This window comes from Chiloscyllium plagiosum, unplaced genomic scaffold (assembly GCF_037043375.1).
Source record: "Chiloscyllium plagiosum isolate Xiang-an unplaced genomic scaffold, Cpla_swu_hap1 HiC_scaffold_15, whole genome shotgun sequence".
Taxonomy (NCBI): domain Eukaryota; kingdom Metazoa; phylum Chordata; class Chondrichthyes; order Orectolobiformes; family Hemiscylliidae; genus Chiloscyllium; species Chiloscyllium plagiosum.
In genome coordinates this window covers 272148-294364 of record NW_028270153.1, presented here as the reverse complement: position 1 = coordinate 294364, position 22217 = coordinate 272148, and the positions used below count along the sequence as shown (strand labels likewise).

The 22217-nt window shown below is 44.6% G+C and overlaps 1 protein-coding gene across 2 annotated transcripts in view; it reads left to right on the top strand.

Annotated features, from left to right (window-relative positions):
* fer1l4 (fer-1 like family member 4) overlaps nt 1-22217 on the top strand; it is a 368573-nt gene that overhangs the window by 203465 nt on the left and 142891 nt on the right. For both annotated transcript variants that reach the window (XM_087994630.1, XM_087994631.1), the window contains exon 31: nt 1549-1677. In XM_087994630.1, the coding sequence (XP_087850756.1) occupies nt 1549-1677 (129 nt within the window). The remainder of the gene's footprint in view (nt 1-1548; nt 1678-22217) is intronic.

Below are 22217 nucleotides of genomic sequence, written 5' to 3'. Positions count from 1 at the left end.
GTTGTAATGCTCACAAAGCCCAGACTGCTCTGAGTGTTGGGCTTGGTCTATCTATGCGAGTGTGTGTGTGCGTGCGCGTGTGTGTGTGTGCACGTGCGTGTGTGTGCACGCACGCGCGTCTGGGAGTGGTGTGTATGTGAGCATGCAGGCTAAGGTGTATGTGAGTGAAACTTGTCCTCAGATTCCTGCTGATTCAATGTATGGACTTGATGGATGGAACAACTCTGAAATGAGAACAGCAAATCCTAAAGAAGCACAGCAGGTCTGGCATTATCTGTGGGGAGAGAAGTAAAGTTCATGTATCAATTCAAATATATTTTTCTGGCCCTGTGTGTTGTGTCATGCATGGAAGTCAATAATGTGCATGCTCACAGAAATGGTGCAGGCTTGAAACGGGAATCAAACAGGGCAAGAGGGGAGACAACAGACAGGGGAAGAGTGTAAGAAACTGACAGAAGATCTCTCCCCACCCTGTCCAATCTCTCCCCCCAGTGCCTGATCGCTCCCCTCACCCAATTTCTTCACCATCCCAACTAATCTCATCACTCCCCAACCTCTTACCTCTCCACCACCAACCAATCTGACTGCCTAATCTTGCCACCCACCCAATTACTCCCCTCAACTCGATTTCTTCTCCCTACCCAACCTCATCCCTGTTGCCTGATATCTCTCCTCTACTGCCGAATCTTTATTCCCTGGCCTGATCTCTCCCCCACCCATGCCCAATATCTCCCTCCCACTTGATCGTCACTTTGCCAGATTTCTTCATTCCCCCCACCCCATCTCTCCCCCCTGTCCAACTTCACCCCACTGTTCAGATCCACCTTACTGTCCAGATCCTTCCCCTGCATCCAATCTTGCCACCCCACCTAATCTCTTAGCTCCCAACCACTCTTTAAAAATGAAAATAATTTAAATTATATATTCAAAACTAAATTGAAAAATATAACTAAGCTGTGCAAGTGTTTTCAAACCAGAACACTGCAGACATGCGCATGTGAACACTTCAAGAAATCTCATTCACTAGCATCTGCACATTCTCCCTAGAGAATACTGCACCCTACAAGCAACTTCAAACATAACTTTGCTCCTTTCCACAGATCTGCTGATTATTTCTAACATATACTTTTTTTATTTCAGATTTCTAGCATCTACATTTTGCTTTATTCTTGTTGATGGAATTCGGCCATCGCTGGCTGGGCGAACATTTATTGCTCAACCCTAGTTGTCCCTTGAGAAGGTGGTGGTGATCTGCCTTCTTTAACTGCTGCAGCCCATGTGCTGTAGATAGACCCACAACACTGTTAGGGAGGGAATTTTAGGATTTTGACCCAGTCACACTGAAGGAGCAGCAAGTATATTTTCAAGTCAGGATGCTGAGTGGCTCAGAGAGGAACTTGCAGGTTGTGGTGTTCCCATGTATCAGCAGCTGTTGTCCTTTTAATGTTAGTGGCAGTGGATTTGGGACAGTTTTTATCATTATGGAACTAGACTGAGTTAGGAGGAATGGGAAACCATTTGAGCAGGCTTCCTTTGCTTTTCTGCCAGTCACCGATGAAGAAACTGCCGCTGAAAACAAAATTGCTAAAAGACGAGCCTGAAGAGTATGAAGAAAAGATTGAGCCTGAAGAGCTGGATTGGTGGTCAAAATATTATGCGTCGCTGGAGGAGATGAAGGTAAAGTGTTATTGTTAATTTCCTTACATCAAAAATTATGCTTAGAGGGCATTGGTGCTGAGAAGCTTTGTTAAATATTACACTGTGTATGACGTCATTGCACCAATTGTGCCAGCTATATTGAGAGACTAATCTGGTTTTAGTCATCTCTGACTTAGGTTTGATTTCAGCTCAGGAGAACAGAATGAAAGTTGGCATCCTCTGAAGTTTGCAATTTAATTGTTTAACCTACAGCCACAGCCAATGTATGGCCACAGATCTAGATAATGGTCCTTACAATTTGCTAACTTCAGCCCAATTTTCTTCCATTTCTTCTTGCTAGTCTCATTGCATACTGTGAACAGGCTTTCTGTAACAAGACAGTGAGTGGTGGTTGATGGACAATATTCAGCCTGGAGTCCGGTTGCTAGTGTACCACAAGGATCTGTTTTGGGACCATGCTGTTTGTATTTTTATAAATAACTTGGACACAGGGATAGGTTGATGGGTTAGTAAGTTTGCAGATGGCACTAAAGTCGGTGGAGTAGTGGACAGTGTGGAAGAATGTTGCAGGTTGCAGGGGAACTTGGATAAACTGCAGAATTGGGCTGAGAGGTGGCAAATGGAGTTCAATGCGAGGTGATGTACTTTGAGAAGAATAACAGGAAAGCAGAATACTGGGTCAATGGAAAGATTCTTGGTAGTGTGAATGTGCAGAGTGATCTTGGAATCCATGTACATAGATTCCTGAAAGCTGCCACCCAGGTTGATAGTGCTGTTAAGAAGGCATACGGTGTGTTAGGTTTTATTAGTAGAGGGATTGAGTTCCAGAGCCGTGATGTCATGCAACTGTAAAAAATACTAGTGCGACCTCACTTGGAATATTGTCGAATTCTGGTCACCCCATTACAGGAAGGATGTGGACACATTGGAAAAGATGGAGAGGAGATTTACCAGAATGTTGCCTGGTCTGGAGTGAAGGTCTTATGAGGAAAGGCTGAGGGATTTGGGTCTGTTCTCATTGGAGAGAAGAAGGCTAAGAGGTGACTTAATAGAGACATACAAGATGATCAGAGGATTAGATAGGTGGACAGTGAGAGTCTTTTTCCTAGGATGATGACGTTGGCTTATACGAAGGGTCATAGCTGCAAATTGAGGGGTGATAGATCTAAGACGTATGTCAGAGGCAGGTTCTTTACTCAGAGAGTGGTAAGGGCGTGGAATGCCCTGCCTGTCAATGGAGTTAACTCAGCCACATTAGGGAGATTTAAACAGTCCTTGGATAAGCACATGGATGATGATGGGATAGTGTAGGGTGATGGGCTTAGATTAGTTCACATGTCAGTGCAACATCGAGGGCCAAAGGGCCTGTTCTGCATTGTATTGTTCTGTGTTCTAGAAGGAGACAATTCAGCTGATTGTGCCTACTCTTATTTTCTGTAGGACATTCCAGGAACATCCATTTCCCCAATCCAAGTAGCTCTGCAAATTTATTTCCTCAGGTCCTTCTCCAATTTCCCTTTGAAATTATTCATTGTCTCTGGTTCCACCATCCTGGATGACTGCGAGTTCCAGTCCACTATCATTAATCACAAAGAAGAATTTTCCTTACAACTCCCTTCATGTCTTGCTGAAATCTTATATCTGTGATCCCCTAGTCCTTTCACTATTAACTATGTAAGCAGCTTTTCCTTGTCTACCTTAACTCAAGAGTTTTCTACACCTTTGTCAATTCTTCTCTCAAACTCCTTTGTTCCAAGGATAACAGTCCAGCTTTTCAACATAACCTTATTGCTAATATTCCTCATCATTGAAACCATTCTGATCAGTTTCCTCTGTATTCTGTCAAGGTCTTGCACTTCCTTCCTGAGGGCTGGTGACTGGAACTACAGACCACTATGACATATTCCAATATGGTTATTTGTGCCTCTAACAAATGGGTGGCACAGTGGCTTAATGGTTAGCACTGCTGTTTCACAGCCTCTGGCGACTATCTGTGTGGAGTTTGCACATTCTCCCCGTGTCTTCCTTCTGGGTGTTCTTTTGTCCTCCCACAATCCAAAGATGTGCAGGTCAGGTGAATTGGCCATGCTAAATTGCCCGTAGTATTCAGGGATGTGTAGGTTAGGTCCATTAGTTAGGGGTAAATGTAGAGTATTAGGGTAGGGGAATGGTGCTGGGTGATTTATTCTTTGGAGGGTCAGTGTGGACTTGTTGGGCCAAATGGCCTATTTCCACACTGTAGGGATTCTATGATTCATTCTAAAAATCAATTAGCCTTATTCACCAAACTTTGTACATTTTAATAAAAACAATCTAAATGCCTGTCTTCTCCTTCTCCAGTACTGTTGATCAATCTCACTCCTTAAACCACATTATTCCTCTTTTCTTCCTCTATACTTTGTTGCTCATGCCCTTTCAATGTAAGTTAAACCAAGTTCACCTCTGACATCAATTCGTTACTTCAGTTGGTGGAGGGCTTACTTTAATGGTACAAGAACAGAGGTGAGAAGGATTAATTGGAATAAGTGGTCGGAGGAAATTCTGTCGATAGAACGGTTCAAAATGAAAAAGGGAGAACTCTTGGATAGGCTATTGGTACTTAAAGTTGACAAGGCATTGGGACCAGATGAGCTGTATCCAAGGATTTTGAAGGAAATGAGGGTGGAAATTATGCATCCATTGGACTTGGGGAGGTCTCAGAAACTGGAGAATTGCAAACGTTATGGCATTGTTCAAGAAAGATTTTAAGGATAATTTTGGTAATTGCAGACCAGTTAGCTTAACTTTGTGGTGGGGAAATTTCCAGAAACATTTATTTGGGATAGAATTAGTAATAATATGGGAAAAGGTGGTTTGATTAAAAAGAATCAAAATGGATTTCTAAAGAGAATCCTGCTTAACCAACTTGCTGGAGTTTTTTAAAGAGCTAACAAAACGTCTTGAGGGTCTTGCTGTTGATATAGAGTAGATGGATTATCAGAAGATGTTTGGTACAGTACCACACAACACACTTATGAAGAAAGTTATAGGGACAGTAACAACAAGAATATAAAATTAACTCAGTGCTAAGGAACAGTAATGATCAATATTTTTCAGGCTGGAGGATGCTTTAGAGTGGAGTTCCCAGGGATCAGTATTTGGGACCCTTGTGTTTCCTGATATATATGAATGATCTGAATATTGGTGTGCAGGGGACAATTTCAAAGTTTATAGGTGATGCAAATTTAGAAGAATTATAAATTGTGAACAAACCAATGTTGAACCCCAAAATAACATTGACAAGTTGAAAGTGGGTAGATGGGTGACAGATGGGTTCAATACAGAGAAGTGTGAGGTGATGCACTTTGATTGGAATAACACTGAAAGAAGATACAAAATAGATGGTACAATCTGAATGGGAATGCGGAAACAGAGGGACCTGTGTGTATATGTGCACAGATCATTTGAAAGGGACAGGACAGGCAGAGAGAGCAAGCTACAGTCCATGTCGACCCACAATGCCCTTTGGGGGGAATTCCAGGAGTTTGACCCAGTGACATTACAATTAGGTAAAGTCCTTTTAACTTTCTGCTTTAGTCTTAGAGCAGTTGAGATGGCAGTTAGGGAAGTGGCATGCTTCTTCAGCAGGATAAAGGAGCTCAGGGAGACTTCTATCATCCCTGATGACTACACGTGTGGGAAGTACACCCAGCTTCAGCTCCTGGGACACGGTGTTAGGGAGCTGGAGCTGGAGCGGGATTCACTCAGGATTACCTGAGATGCTGAGCAGATCATAGATAAGAGTTTTAGTGAGGTGGTCACACCTAAGATGCACGCAGAGAGTAGCTGGGTGACCACCAGGGAAGGCAAAGAGAATAGGCAGAGAGTGCAGGAATCTCCTGTGGCCATTCCCCTTGAAAACAAGTATACCAGTTTGGATACTGTTCGGGGAGATGACCATTCAGGGAAAAGTAGCAGTTGCCAGGTTGGTGGCACTACGGCTGGGTCTGGGGTACAGTGGGAAAGGCTAAACAGGATCTTAGTGATACGAAACTTAGTGATAGTTAGGGGGACAGAGAGGAGAGTCTGTGGCCGCAAATAGGAATCCAGGATGGTGTGTTGCCTCCCGAGTGCCAGGGTCCAGGATGTTTCAGAGCGGCTGCAGAACGTTCTCAAGGGGGAGGGGGAGCAGCCAGAAGTCATTGAGCACTTTGGCAAATAACATAGGCAGAAATAGGGAAGAGGTCCTGAGGACTGATCATAAAGAGTTAGGAAAAAAAATAAAACCAGGACATTAATGGCGGTATCACCGGATTACTCCTAGTGTCTTTGAGGAGAAAGTGAGATCTGCAGATGCTGGAGATCAGAGCTGGAAATGTGTTGCTGGAAAAGCGCAGCAGGTCAGGCAGCATCCAGGGAACAGGAGAATCGACGTTTCGGGCATAAGCCCTTCTTCAGGAAGAAGGGCTTATGCCTGAAACATCGATTCTCCTGTTCCCTGGATGCTGCCTGACCTGCTGCGCTTTTCCAGCAACACATTTCCTACTCCTAGTGTCACGTGTTATTGAGGGTAAGAACAGGAGGATATAGCAGATGAATGCATGGCTAAAGCATTGATACAGGGGGACAGGGATTCATTATATCATTGGGATCTTTTCTGGGGCAGAGGTGACTTATTCAAGAGAGATGGGTTGCATCTGAACTGGAGGGGGATCAACATTATGGTGGACAGATTTGCTAGTGCTCCGAGAGAGAGGTGGGATCCTCAACAACAGAGAGACAAATGCGAGGCTGGAAGGAGATACAATAATCAGAAATAATAAGTTGAAGAGACAGGTCAGGCTGAAACATGACAGGGAACAAGGAATGCCTATTGGATTAAATGGCATCTATTTCAATGCAAGAGGGTTTAGAGGTAAGGCAAATGAACTCAGGGCATGGATAGGTATGTGGGATTGGGATATTAAAGCCATTACAGTAACATGGCTAAGGGAGAGACAGGACTGGCAGTTTAATGCGCCAAGGTGCAGGTGCTTCAGGCTGGATAGTGGTGTTGGAAAGAGGGAAGGGAAGTTGCATTTTTGCAGTAGTCAGAGATGAAAAAAACTGAGGGTTCATAGTGAGACTTTGTGGATGGAGCTAAGAAATAAGAAAGGGATTATGATGTTATTGGTGTTGTACTATAGGTCCCCAAATAGTCAACGGGAATTAGAGGAACAAATATGCAGGGAGACTGGAGGGACTTGCAGGAGCAACAAGGTCATCATAGTAGAGGATTTTAATTTTCCTAACATAGACTGGGACTGCCAAATCACTGAGATGGGGTGAAATTTGTTAAGTGTGATCAGGAAAGTTTCCTTATGCGATGTATAGAGGGTCCGGAAGGGCAAAACTTACTCTGAGGAAATAGGGCAGGACAGGTGATACTAGTGACCATAGTTAAACTGACTTTTAAAATAGTTATGGCGAGGGACGAAACTGGTCCACAGGTTCATGTTCTAAGTTGGGCAAGGCGACTTTTGAGGAATTAGACAGGAGCTTGCTTGGGTTAATTGGATTAGTTTGCTTGCAGGCAAAGGAACCTCTGGCAAGTGGGAGGCCTTTAAAAGTGTTATACCTGGAGATCAAAGTTCCTGTGAGGGTGAAGGGCAAGGTTGGCAGGAGTAGGGAACCCTGGATAAGAACATAAGATGCATTGTTTTGGAACTTTGGGGAAAAAACATCAAAACAACGACATTTTTAAAAGAAGGAAGACAGACAACGGCAGCATCCAAATGTTCAATGAGGGAGAGAGACAAAGAAACCTACACTCTGTCTGACACAGCAGTGAATCTGCACAGTTACTACCTTTGCTGTTTGAATTCATGTATCTCTGGACATTGGAGTGCATCTAAGAAAAATGAACAAACAGCGAAATTCACAGCTGACCTTGGAAAAACCTGTGTTGGAGAGCTCACAGCACAGGAACAGATAGCAAAGGATTTTGGGTAATCCAAAATGGAGGACGGGAAAAATTTCTGGCTGTAACAGCTTCTTCTTTTTTGAGATATTTTAGGAGCTGGAGGTGATTTCCTTGAATTCCAGGAACAGCAATTACTGTTTTATATACTTTGCATTGTTTTTGATCTTTGGGAAAAAAAAGGTCAAAACAACAGCAGTTTTAAAAGGGAGAAGAACAGACAAAGGAAGCACAGGAGAGAGAGAACTTGCACAGTCACTGCCTTTGCTGTTTGAATTCATGTATCGCTGGACATCGGAGTGCATCTGGGAAAATTAACAAACAGTGAAATTCACAACTGATCTTGGAGGGACTGTGGGGCGAAGTTCACAGCACAGAATCAGATAAGTTAATCTTTGTTTTAAGTGTGGCCTACAGAGAATCTGCAGTAGTGAGTAGAGTGGGTTCTTTCTTGATTATATGTTTTTGGAGCTATGTCTCTTGATTAAACTTAAAATATAAGCCATAACTATTAATTTAACCTGGGACAGTGATTGTAGAGGAATAAGACGGTGTTATTTTCTGGGTCTGTAGATTGTGAAGGAGGAAAAATGGCCTTTAATAGAGTGATATGTACTTCTTGTCAGATGTGGGAGTTTAAAGAGAGTTTAAGGGTTACTGCGAATTATATCTGCCATAAATGCTGTTGGCTGTGAATCTTAACAGATCAAATGGTTCGGTTGGAGAGACAGTTAGAAGCAATGAGGAATTTGCAACAGCAACAGTGTGTGATGAATGGCGGTTATAGGAAGGGAGGAAAGTCTCAGATACAGTCACATAGATGGGTTAACTCCAGGAAAGGTAAGAGAGGTAGGCAGCTAGTGCAGGAGTCTTTTGTGGATATACCCATTTCAAACAGGTATGCTGTTTGGAAAATGTAGTGGGTGATGGATTCTCAGGGGAACGTAGCACGAACAGCCAAGTTTCTTGTATTGAGACTGGCTCAAATGCAACGAGAGGTACATTGGGTTCCAAGAGATCAATTGTGTTAGGGGATTCTCTAGTCTGAGGTACAGACAGACGTTTCTGTGGCCAGCAACCAAAAAGCAGAATGGTGTGCTGCTTCCCTGGTGCCAGGATCAAGGATGTCTCAGAGAGGGTGCAGAATGTTCTCACGGGGGAGAGGGGCCAGCAAGAGGTCATTGTCCACATTGGAACCAACGACATAGGAAGGGAAAAGGTTGAGATTCTGAAGGGAGATTACAGAGAGTTAGGCAGAAATTTAAAAAGGAGGTTCTCGAGAGTAGTAATATCTGGAATTCCCGCCTCAGGCGACTGACTGTGTGGAGTTTGCACGTTCTCCCCGTGTCTGCGTGGGTTTCCTCCGGGTGCTCCGGTTTCCTCCCACAGTCCAAAGATGTGCAGGGTCAGGTGAATTGGCCATACTAAATTGCCCATAGTGTTACGTAAGGGGTAAATGTAGGGGTATGGGTGAGTTTCGCTTCGGCGGGTCGGTGTGGACTTGTTGGGCCGAAGGGCCTGTTTCCACACTGTAATCTAATCTAATCTAATCTAATCTACTCCCGGTACTACAAGCTAGTGAGGGCAGGAATAGGAAGATAAAACAGATGAATGCATGGCGAAGGAGCTGGTGTATGGGAGAAGGATTCACATTTTTGGCTCATTGTAATCTCTTTTGGGGTAGACATGACCTGTACAAGAAGGACAGATTGCACCTAAACTGGAAGGGGACTAATATACTGGCAAGGAAATTTGCTAGAGCTGCTGGGGAGGATTTAAACTAGTAAGGTGGGGTGGGTATGGCCCAGGGAGATAGTGAGGAAAGAGATCAATCTGAGACTGGTACAGTTGAGAACAGAAGCGAGTCAAACAGTCAGGGCAGGCAGGGACAAGGTAGGACTAATAAATTAGACTGCATTTATTTCAATGCAAGGGGCCTCACAGGGAAAGCAGATGAACTCAGGGCATGGTTAGGAACATGGGACTGTGATCTCATAGCAATTACAGAAACATAGCTCAGAAATAGGCATGACTGACAGCTTAATGTTCCAGGATACAAATGCTACAGGAAGAATAGAAAAGGAGGCAAGAGAAGGGGGGGGAGTGGCATTTTACCTCAACGCCAACGGTCTTTTTGCAGCAGAGAGCGACGGGAGCTGGGCGGAAGTGAAGTCGGAGTGCAAAGTCGGTCGGAAAGGTAAGTGATTGTTATTTAAGAACTTACTTCGACGCCAACGGTCTTTTTGCAGCAGAGAGCAGCGGGAGCTGGGCGGAAGTGAAGTCGGAGCACAAAGCCGGTCGGGAAGGTAAGTGATTGTTATTTAAGAACTTACTTCGACGCCAACGGTCTTTTGCAGCAGAGAGTGGCGGGAGCTGGGCGGAAGTGAAGTCGGAGCGCAAAGCCAGTCGGGGAGGTAAGTGATTGTTATTTGAGTGGGTGTGTTCTCGACCCCAGGCCCTACAAAGTATGGCCTCCCTCCCACCCTCCTTCTCTAACCTAAATTAGAAGTCCACAGACTTGCCCCAAAAAGAGGGTCCAAGGAAGTTCCTGTGGATTGAAGAGTGAGGCTTTAGCTCAGGAGTCTTTGACAAGGAGGTTGAGTGAAGTGATTACGCCACAGTTGAAGAGGGTGAAGACATGACTGCCAAGCTGGTTCAGTGTGCTACGTGCTTGATGTGGGAGATTAACGACTTTGGTGTGTCTGGCTCATATAAGTGTGGAAAGTGTGTGCACTTTCAGCTACTGACAGAGCATAGTGCAGCACTGATGAAAGAACTCGAGGACCTTAGGCTCATCCGAGAGAACGAGATCTTTCTGGACAAGACCTTCAGCGAGGTTATTACACTGACCATACCAGAAGAGAGCAGACAATGAGGAAGGCAGAGAGGAGACAGGTGCAAGAGACCCTGGGGGAAGTACCTGTCAGGAACAAGTTGAATCTTTTGGAAACAGCAAAGCCAGATGACACTGCCAGTCCGCGAGGCGGCCAGGTCTGTCAATCAAAAGTTGGCGTGGAGGCAGAGCGGAAGAGTCGGACATCGCACAGAGCCATGGTAATAGGGGACTCCATAGTGAGAGGAACTGACCGGGGTTTTTGTGGCAACAGACGGGATTTAAGGATGGTGTGTTGCCTTCCTGGTGCCAGGGTTAAAGACATCACAGACAGAGTGCAGGAAATCCTCAAGGACGAAGGTGAAGAACCAGAGGTGGTGGTACATGTCGGCACAAATGATGTCGGGAAGAAGAGGAGGAACATACTACAGCGGGACTTCGGAGAACTAGGAAGAAGGCTGAAAAGCAGGACGTCCAAGGTGGTTATCTCCGGTTTGCTTCCAGTTCCTCGGGCTGATGAGGCCAGAAACAGGGAGATAATGGACTTGAACGTGTGGCTGGGGAACTGGTGCAGGAAGCAAGGATTTAAATTCTTGGATCACTGGGGTATGTTTTGTGGTAAGCATAAATTCCAGAAGAGAGACGGTTTGCACCTTAATAGGTTAGGGACCTGGCAGGCAGGTTTGCTACTGCAACACCGCTACGTTTAAACTAAGTAGCGGGGGGAGAGGACAAACTGGATGTTTAAGAAGGAAATTAAAGGGAAAGTTAGAACAAGGGAAGTCAAGAAAGACAACTGTATCAATGAAGCAGAAAACTCAAAAAGGGATCATGCTGTAAGGTTGAGTGAAATAGAAGTTGATGGGAAGGGTGAGGGCAGTAACAAATTAAAAATACTATACATGAATGCACGAAGCATTAGAAATAAGATGGATGAGCTTGAGGCTCTTTTGGAAATTGGCAGATATGATATTGTGGGGATAACTGAGATGTGGCTTCAAGTGGACAGGGCCTAGGAAATGAATATTCAAGGCTACACGTGCTATCGTAAGGACAGACTGACGGGCAGAGGGGGTGGGGTGCCATGTTGGTAAGGGATGATATTCAGTCCCTTGCGTGGGGGGACCTAGAATAAGGGGATGTATAGTCAATATGGATAGAGCTGAGAAATTCTAAGGGTAAAAAGACCCTCTTGGGAGTTATCTACAGGCCCCCAAACAGTAGTCTGGATGTCGGATGTAAGTTGAATCAGGAGCTGAAATTGGCCTGTCGCAAAGATGTTACTACAGTTGTTATGGGGGATTTCAACATGCAGGGAGACTGGGAGAATCAGGATGGTATTGGACCTCAAGAAAGAGACTTTGTGGAGTGCCTCAGAGATGGATTCTTAGAGCAGTTGGTGCTAGAGCCTACCAGGGAGAAGGCAATTCTGGATCTGGTATTGTACGACGAACCAGAATTGATCAGGGACCTCGAAGTGAAGGAGCCATTGGGAAGTAGTGACCATAATACAATAAGCTTCAATCTGCAATTTGAAAGGAGAAGGTACAATCGGAAGTGACAATATTTCTGTTGAATAAAGTGAACTATGGAGCTATGAGGGAGGAGCTGGCCAAAGTTCAATGGTGCAATACCTTAGCAGGGATGACAGTGGAGGAACAATGGCAGATATTTCTGTGTATAATGCAGAAAATGCAGGATCAGTTCATTCCAAAAAGGAAGAAAGATCCTAGGTGGAGGCATGGGTGGCCGTGGCTGACGAGGGAAGTTAAGAAACATGTAAAGTTAAAAGAGAAAAAGTATAATATAGCAAAGATAAGTGGGAAAACGAGACTGGGAAGCTTTTAAAGAACAACAGAGGATTACTAATAAGGAAATACGCAGAGAAAAAATGAGGTACGAAGGTAAACTGGCCAATAATATAAAGGAGGATAGTAAAAGCTTTTTGTAGGTTTTTGAAAGGCAAAAAAATGGTTAAGACTAAAATTGGGCCCTTGAAGGCAGAAACAGTGGAATATATTACGGGGAACAAAGAAGTGGCAGAAGAATTGAATTGGTACTTCAGATCTGTGTTCACTGGGGAAAACACAAGCAATCTCCCTGAGGTAACAGTGGCTGAAGGACCTGAACTATAGGGAATTTATATTTGCCAGGAATTGGTATTGGAGAGACTGTTAGGTCTGAAGGTTGATAAGTCCCCGGGCCTGATGGTCTATATCCCAGGGTACTGAAGGAGGTGGCTCGAGAAATCGTGGATGTGTTGGTGATTATTTTCCAGAGTTCGATAGATTTGGGATCAGTTCCTGTGGATTGGAGGGTGGCTAATGTTGTACCACTTTTTAAGAAAGGTGGGAGAGAGAAAGCAGGAAATTATAGACCAGTTAGTCTGACCTCAGTGGTGGTAAAGATGCTGGAGTCTATTATAAAGGATGAAATTACGACACATCTGGATAGTAGTAACAGGATAGGTCAGAGTCAGCATGGATTTATGAAGGGGAAATCATGCTTGACTAATCTTCTGGAATTTTTTGAGGATGCAACTCTGAAGATGAATGAGGGAGATCCAGTAAATGTAGTGTACCTGGACTTTCAGAAAGCTTTTGATAAAGTCCCACATAGGAGGTTAGTGAGCAAAATTAGGGCGCATGGTATTGGGGGCAAAGTACTAACTTGGATTGAAGGTTGGTTGGCTGACAGGAAACAAAGAATAGTGATAAACGGCTCCATTTCAGAATGGCAGGCAGTGACCAGTGGGGTACCGCAGGATCAGTGCTGGGACCGCAGCTTTTTACAATATATATTAATGATATAGAAGATGGTATTAGTAATAACATTAGCAAATTTGCTGATGATACTAAGCTGGGTGGCAGGGTGAAATGTGTGGAGTTATAAGGTAGCCAGGAAGGATCTGAAGAGAGAGCGAAGAGCAGCAAGGAGGGGACATGAAAAGTCCTTAGTTGGTCGGATTAGGGAAAACCCAAAGGCTTTCTATAGGTATGTCAGGAATAATAGAATGACAAGGGTAGGAATAGGTCCAGTCAAGGATAGTAGTGAGAAGTTGCGTGTGGAGGCTGAGGAGATTGGGGAGACACTGAATGAATACTTTTCGTCAGTATTCACTCAGGAACAGGACATTGTTGCCGATGTGAGTACTGAGTCACAATTAATTAGAATGGACGGCTCTGAGGTATGTAGGGAAGAGGTGTTGGAAATTCTGGAAAGGGTGAAAATAGATAAGTCCCCTGGGCCTGATGGCATTTATCCTAGGATTTTCTGGGAAGCAAGGGAGGTGATTGCAGAGCCATTGGTCTTGATTTTTATGTCCTCGTTGTCTACAGGAATAGTGCCAGAAGACTGGAGGATAGCAAATGTGGTTCCCTTGTTCAAAAAGGGGAGTCGGGATAACCCTAGTAACTATAGGCCAGTGAGTCTCACTTCTGTTGTGGGCAAAGTCTTAGAGAGAATTGTAAGGGATAGGATTTATGAACATCTGGATAGGAATAATGTGATCAAGGATAGTCAGCATGGTTTTGTGAAGGGCAGGTCGTGCCTCACAAACCTTATTGAATTCTTTGAGAAGGTAACTAAGGAGGTGGACGAGGGTAAAGAGGTAGATGTGGTGTATGTGGATTTTAGTAAGGCGTTTTGTAAGGTTCCCCATGGTAGGCTACTGTCAAAAATACGGAGGTATGGCATTGAGGGTGAGTTGGAGGTTTGGATTAGGAATTGGCTGGCTGGAAGAAGACAGAGGGTAGTAGTTGATGGTAAAGGTTCATCTTGGAGTGCAGTTACTAGCGGTGTTTTGGAACCGTTGCTGTTTGTCATTTTTATAAATGACCTGGAGGAGGGGCTAGAAGGTTGGGTGAGCAAGTTTGCGGATGATACGAAAGTCGGTGGAGTTGTTGACAGTGAGGAAGGCTGTGTCAGGTTACAGCGGGATATAGATAATCTGCAGAGCTGGGCAGAAAGATGGCAAATGGAGTTCAATGTAGGTAAGTGTGAGGTGATTCACTTTGGTAAGAGTAACAAAAAGATGGGGTACTGGGCTAATGGTCGGATACTTGGTAGTGTGGATGAGCAGAGGGATCTTGGTGTCCATGTACAAAGATCTCTGAAAGTTGCCACCCAGGTAAATAGTGCGGTGAAGAAGGCATATGGCATACTGGCTTTTATTGGTAGAGGAATTGAGTTCCGGAGTCCTGCGGTCATGTTGCAGTTGTATAAGACTGGTGCGGCCGCATCTGGAGTATTGTGTGCAGTTTTGGTCGCCATACTATAGGAAGGATGTGGAGGCACTGGAACGGGTGCAGAGGAGGTTTACCAGGATGTTGCCTGGTTTGGTAGGAAGATCGTAAGAGGAAAGGCTGAGGCACTTGGGGCTGTTTTCATTGGAGAAAAGAAGTTTTAGGGGTGACTTGATAGAGTTATACAAAATGATTAGGGGTTTAGATAGGGTTGACCATGAGAACCTTTTTCCACGTATGGAGTCAGCTATTACGAGGGGGCATAGCTTTAAATTAAGGGGTGGTAGGTATAGGACAAATGTTAGGGGTAGATTCTTTACTCAGCGAGTCGTGAGTTCATGGAATGCCCTGCCAGTAGCAGTGGTGGATTCTCCCTCTTTATGGGCATTTAAGCGGGCATTGGATAGGCATATGGAGGATAGTGGGCTAGTGTAGGTTAGGCGGGCTTGGATTGACGCAGCATTGAGGGCCAAAGGGCCTGTACTGCGCTGTATTTTTCTATGTTCTATAAGACCATAAGACCATAAGACATAGGAGTGGAAGTAAGGCCATTCGGCCCATCGAGTCCACTCCGCCATTCAATCATGGCTGATGCGCATTTCAGCTCCACTTACCAGCGTTCTTCCCGTAGCCCTTAATTCCTCGAGACAACAAGAATCTATCAATCTCGGCCTTGAAGACATTTAGCGTCCCGGCTTCCACTGCACTCCGTGGCAATGAATTCCACAGGCCCACCACTCTCTGGCTGAAGAAATGTCTCCGCATTTCTGTTCTGAAATAACCCCCTCTAATTCTAAGGCTGTGTCCACGGGTCCTAGTCTCCTCGTTTAACTGAAACAATTTCCTAGCATCCACCTTTTCCAAGCCATGTATTATTTTGTACGTCTCTATTAAGTCTCCCCTTAATCTTCTAAACTCCAACGAATACAATCCCAGTATCCTCAGCCGTTCCTCATATGTTAGACCTGTCATTCCAGTGATCATCCGTGTGAATCTCCGCTGGACACGTTCCAGTGCCAGTATGTCCTTCCTGAGGTGTTCTATGTTCTATGTTAGGAGATTACATGGTGACCTGGACAGGTTAGGTGAGTGAGGAGAAAGTGAGGTCTGCAGATGCTGGAGATCAAAGTTGAAACTTTATTGCTGGAACAGCACAGCAGGTCAGGCAGCATCCAGGGAACAGGAGATTCGACGTTTCGGGCACAGGCCCTTCTTCAGGAAAGATTCCTGAAGAAGGGCCTGTGCCCGAAACGTCGAATCTCCTGTTCCCTGGATGCTGCCTGACCTGCTGTGCTGTTCCAGCAATAAAGTTTCAACAAACAGGTTAGGTGAGTGGTCAGATGCATGGCAGATGCAGATTAATGTGGATAAATGTATGGTTATCCACTTTGGTGGCAAGAACAGGAAGGCAGATTACTACCTAAATGGAATCAATTTAGGTAAAGGGGCAGTACAAAGAGATCTGGGAGTTCTTGTACACCAGTCAATGAAGGTAAGCATGCAGGTACAGCAGGTAGTGAAGAAGGCTAATAGCATGCTGGCCTTCATAACAAGAGGGATTGAGTATAGAAGCAAAGAGGTTCTTCTGCAGCTGTACAGGGCCCTGGTGAGACCACACCTGGAGTACTGTGTGCAGTTCTGGTCTCCAAATTTGAGGAAAGACATTCTGGCTATTGAGGGAGTGCAGCGTAGGTTCACAAGGTCAATTCCTGGAATGGCAGGACTACCTTACGCTGAAAGACTGGAGCGACTGGGCTTGTATACCCTTTAGTTTAGAAGACTGAGAAGGGATCTGATTGAGACATATAAGATTATTAAAGGATTGGACACTCTGGAGGCAGAAAACACGTTTCCGCTGATGGGTGAGTGCCGAACCAGAGGACACAGCTTAAAAATACGGGGTAGACTATTTAGGACAGAGATGAGGAGAAACTTCTTCACCCAGAGAGTGGTGGCTGTGTGGAATGTTCTGCCCCAGTGGGCAGTGGAGGCCCAGTCTCTGGATTCATTTAAGAAAGAGTTGGATAGAGCTCTCAAGGATAGTGGAATCAAGGGTTATGGAGATAAGGCAGGAACAGGATACTGATTAAGGATGATCAGCCATGATCATATTGAATGATGGTGCAGGCTCGAAGGGCAGAATGGCCTACTCCTGCACCTATTGTCTATTGTCTATTTTTGATAAGGGATAGTATTACAGCTGTGCTGAGGGAGATATTCCTGGAAATACATCCAGGGAAGTTATTTGGGTGGAACTGAGAAATAAGAAAGGGATGATAACCTTACCGGCATTGTGTTATAGACCACCTAATAGTCGGAGAGAAATTGAGAAACATACTTGTAAGGAGATCTCAGCTATCTGTAAGAATAATAGGGTGGTTATGGTAGGGGATTTTAACTTTCCAAACATAGACTGGGACTGCCATAGTGTTAAGGGTTTAGATGGAGAAGAATCTGTTAAGTGTGTACAAGACAATTTTCTGATTCAGTATGTGGATGTAACTCCTAGAGAAGGTGCAAAACTTGATTTACTCTTGGGAAATAAGGCAGGGCAGGTGACTGAGGTGTCAGTGGGAGAGCACTTTGGGCCAGTGACCATAACTCTATTAGATTTAAAATAATGATGGAAAAGGATAGACCAGATCTAAAAGTTGAAGTTCTAAATTAGAGTTTGGCCAATTTTGACGTTATTAGGCAAGAACTTTCGAAAGCTGACTGGGGACAGATGTTTGCAGGCAAAGCGACAGCTGGAAAATGGGAAGCCTTCAGAAATGAGATAATGAGAATCCAGAAAACGTATATTCCTGTAAGAGTGAAAGGAAAGGCTGGTAGGTATAGGGAATGCTGGATTACTAGATAAATTGAGGGTTTGGTTAAGAAAAAGGAGGAAGCATATGTAAGATATAGACAGGATAGATCGAATGAATCCTTAGAAGAGTATAAAGGCAGTAGGAGTATTGCGAAGAGGGAAATCAGGAGGGCAAAAAGGGGACATGAGATAGCTTTGGCAAATAGAATTAAGGAGAATCCAAAGGGTTTTTACAAATACATTAAGGACAAAAGGATAACTAGGGAGAGAATAGGGCCTGAAAAAGCCTGAATAGGAATCCTGAAGAAGGGCTCATGCCCGAAACGTCGATTCTCCTGCTCCTTGGATGCTGCCTGACCTGCTGCGCTTTTCCAGCAACACATTTTCAGCTCTGATCTCCAGCATCTGCAGTCCTCACTTTCTCCTAGAGAATAGGGCCCCTCAAAGATCAGCAAGGCGGCCTTCGTGTGGAGCCGCAGAAAATGGGGGAGTATTTTGCATCAGTATTTACTGTGGAAAAGGCCATGGAAGATATAGACTGCAGGGAAATAGATGGTGACATCTTGCAAAATGTCCATATTACAGAGGAGGAAGTGCTGGATGTCTTGAAACGGGTAAAGGTGGATAAATCTTCTGGGAGAAAGTGAGGACTGCAGATGCTGGAGGTCAGAGCTGAAAATGTGTTGCTGGAAAAGCGCAGCAGGTCAGGCAGCGTCCAAGGATGAGCTTCTTCAAGGAAGGCATCCTTGTAAGAGGATTCGCAGTAGGTTAAAATCTTCTAGGAGAAAGTGAGGGCTGCAGATGCTGGAGATCAGAGCTGAAAATGTGTTGCTGGAAAAGCGCAGCAGGTCAGGCAGCATCCAAGGAGAAGAAGGGCTGAAGAAGGGCTCATGCCCAAAACGTCGATTCTCCTGCATTTCTGAAGAAGGGCTCATGCCCGAAACGTCGATTCTCCTGCTCCTTGGATGCTGCCTGACCTGCGGCGTTTTTCCAGTAACACATTTTCAAAGGTGGATAAATCCCCAGGACCTGATCAGGTGTACCCTAGAACTCTGTGGGAAGCTGGAGAAGTGATTGCTGGGCCTCTTGCTGAGATATTCGTATCATCGATAGTCACAGGTGAGGTGCCGGAAGACTGGAGGTTGGCTAACATGGTGCCACTGTTTAAGAAGGGTGGTATGGACAAGCCAAGTAACTATAGACCAGTGAGCCTGATGTCGGTGATGGGCAAGTTGTTGGAGGGAATCCTGAGGGACAGGATGTACATGTATTTGGAAAGGCAAAGGTTGATTAGCGATAGTCAACATGGCTTTGTGCATGGGAAATCATGTCTCACAAACTTGATTGAGTTTTTTGAGGAAGTAACAAAGAGGATTGATGAGGGCAGAGCAGTAGATGTGATCTGTATGGACTTCAGTAAGGCATTCGTCAAGGTTCCCCATGGGAGACTGATTAGCAAGGTTAGATCTCACGGAATACAGGGAGAACTAGCCATTTGGAAACAGAACTGGCTCAAAGGTAGAAGACAGAGAGTGGTGGTGGAGGGTTGTTTTTCAGACTGGAGGCCTGTGACCAGTGGAGTGCCACAAGGATCAGTGCTGGGTTCTCTACTTTTTGTCATTTACATAAATGATTTGGATGCGAGCATAAAAGGTACAGTCAGTAAGTTTGCAGATGACACCAAAATTGGAAGTGTAGTGGATAGCGAAGAAAGTTACCTCAGATTACAACAGGATCTTGACAAGATGGGCCAATGGGCTGAGAAGTGGCAGATGGAGTTTAATTCAGATAAATACCAGGTGCTGCATTTTGGGAAAGCAAATCTTAATGGTAAGGTCCTAGGGAGTGTTGCTGAACAAAGAGACATTGGAGTGCAGGTTCATAGCTCCTTGAAAGTGGAGTCGCAGGTAGATAGGATAGTGAAGAAAGCGTTTGGTATGCTTTCCTTTATTGGTCAGAGTATTGTGTACAGGAATTGGGAGGTCATGTTGCAGCTGTACAGGACATTGGTTAGGCCACTGTTGGAATTCTGGTCTCCTTTCTATCGGAAAGATGTTGTGAAACTTGAAAGGGTTCATAAAAGATTTACAAGGATATTGACAGGGTTGGAGAATTTGAGCGCGAGGGAGAGGCTGAACAGGCTGGGGCTGTTTTCCCTGAAGCGTCAGAGGCTGAGGGCTACAATCTTATGAGGGGCATGGATAGGGTAAATAAGCAAAGTCTTTTCCCTGCGGTCAGGGAGTCCAGAACTAGAGGGCATAGGTTTAGGATGAGAGGGGAAAGATATAAAAGAGACCTAAGGGGCAACTTTTTCACACAGAGGGTGGTACGTATATAGAATGAGCTGCCAGAAGAAATGGTGGAGGCTGGTACAATTGCAACATTTAAGAGGCATTTGGATGGGTATATGAATAGGAAGGGTTTGGAGGGATATGGGCCGGGTGCTGGCGAGTGGGACTAGATTGGGTTGGGATATCTGGTTGGCATGGATGGGTTGGACCGAAGGGTCTGTTTCCACGCTGTACATCTCTATGACTCTCAGTGCGTTATTTTTATATGTAACCTTGCTGTAAGTCTACAGTAGTGAGTAGAGTGGGTTCTTTTTTGACTATATAGTTTATTGAGATCTGTCCCTTGATTAAATTTTAAAAATATAAACCATTAATACTAAGTTAGTCTGGAGGACTTTTCTTAAAGCAATAAGATGGTGCTATTTTCTGGGTCTGTAGTTTGTGAAGGAGCAAAGCTGGCCTTTAGTAGAGTGATGTGCTCTTCCTGTCGGATGGGAGTTTCGGGAGAGTTTCATGTTACTGATGATTATGTCTGCAGGAAGTGTCTTTGTTTGCAAATTCTATCAAATTGCATGGATCGGTTGGAGCAGCAGTTAGAGGCAATGAGGAATTTACAAGAGCTAGAGGGTGTAATGGAATCAATCATAGAAAGGGAGAAAAGCTGCAGATATAGTCAGGTAGATGGGTTAACGCCAGGAAAGGTAGGGGGGCGGAGGCAGGTAGTGCAGGAGTCTCCTGTGGCTGTCCCAATTTTAAACAAGCATGGTGTTTTGGAAAATGTAGGGGGTGATGGACTCTCAGGGGACTGTTTCTGGTATTGAGACTGACTCTAATTTACTGAGGGGTGCATTGGGTTCCGAGTGATCGATTGTGGTAGGCAACTCTCTAGTCAGAGGCACAGATGGATGTTTCTGTGGCCAGCAGCGAAAAATCAGAATTGTGTGTTGCCTCCCTGGTCCCAGAATCAAGGATATCTTTGTGTCGGTGCAGAATATTTTCAAAGAGGTGAGGGACCAGCAGGACGTCATTGGAACTAATGACATAGGAAGGGAAAAGGATGAGATTGTGAAGGGAGAATTATAGAAAGTTAAGCAGTAATTTAAAAAGGAGGTCTTCAAGGGTAGTAATATCTGGATTACGCCCGGTCCTACGAATTAGTGAGGGTAGGAATTGGAGGATAGAGCAGATGAATGTATGGCTGACGAGCTGTTGCAGGAGAGAAGGGTTCACATTTTTGATCATTGAAATCTCTTCTGAGGTAGAAGTGACCTGTACAAGAGGGTTCAGAAAAGATTTACAAGGATGTTGCCAGGGTTGGAGGATTTGAGCTACAGGGAGAGGCTGAATAGGTTGGGTCTGTTGGCTGAGGGGTGACCTTATGCAGGAGGATAATATGAAGACTGCAGATGCTGGAGATTAGAGTCAAGACTGTGGCGCTGGAAAAACACAGCAAACTCCACACAGTTGCCTGAGGCGGGAATTGAACCCGGGTCTCTGGCGCAGTGAGGCAGCAGTGCTAACCACTGAGCCACCATGTCGTCCACCAATTTGTAATCCCCCATCTTTTGTCTACCTTTTTTTTAAACAGTGGTATAACATTTGCTGTTTTCCAACCTACTAGAGCTACCCCAGAGTCAGTGAATTTTGGAAAATGACCACAAGTGCACTTGTCTCCTGCCATCTCTTGTAGTACCCTGGGATGCATTCCATCAGGGCCAAGAGACTTGTCTACCCTTAGCTCCATTAGCTTGCCCACAGTGCCTCATTCGTGATAATGATTGTTTCCAGGTCCTCACTTACCTTCGTCTCTTTGTCAATTAATGGCATGTTATTCATGTCTTTCACTGTGAAGACTGACACAAAATACCTGTTCTATGCCTTGGTCTTTTCCTCATATCCCTCTTCTAAATCCCCCTTCTCATCCTCTAAAGGACCAATGTTTACTTCAGCCACTCTTTTTCATTTTATATATTTATAGAAACTGTTGCTATCTGTCCTTATATTCTGAGCTAATTTATTCTCATAATCTATCTTATTTGTCTTTATAACTTTTTTGTGGATCTCTGTAGACCTTTAAAACTTTACCAATCTGCTGGTTTCCTACTAATCTTGGCCATTTCGTATGCCTTCTCTTTCAATTTTATACTCTCCCTTATTCCTTGGACACCCATGGCAGATTACCACTTTTCCTACAGTCCTTCCTTTTCACTGGTATATACTTTCACTGAGCACTTTGAAAGAAATTGCTTTGAAAGTCCTCCACTGTTCACCAACAATCCCACAAGTTCCCCCTCATCCTATTGTAGTCTCCTTTGTTGAAGCGCAGAACCCTGGTATTGGATTTTATCTTCGCACTTTCCATCTGTATTCTAAATTCAACCATACTGTGATCGCTTTTTTTAAGAGGATCCCTAACTGACTGGAGATATTGAGGCTTTGATCA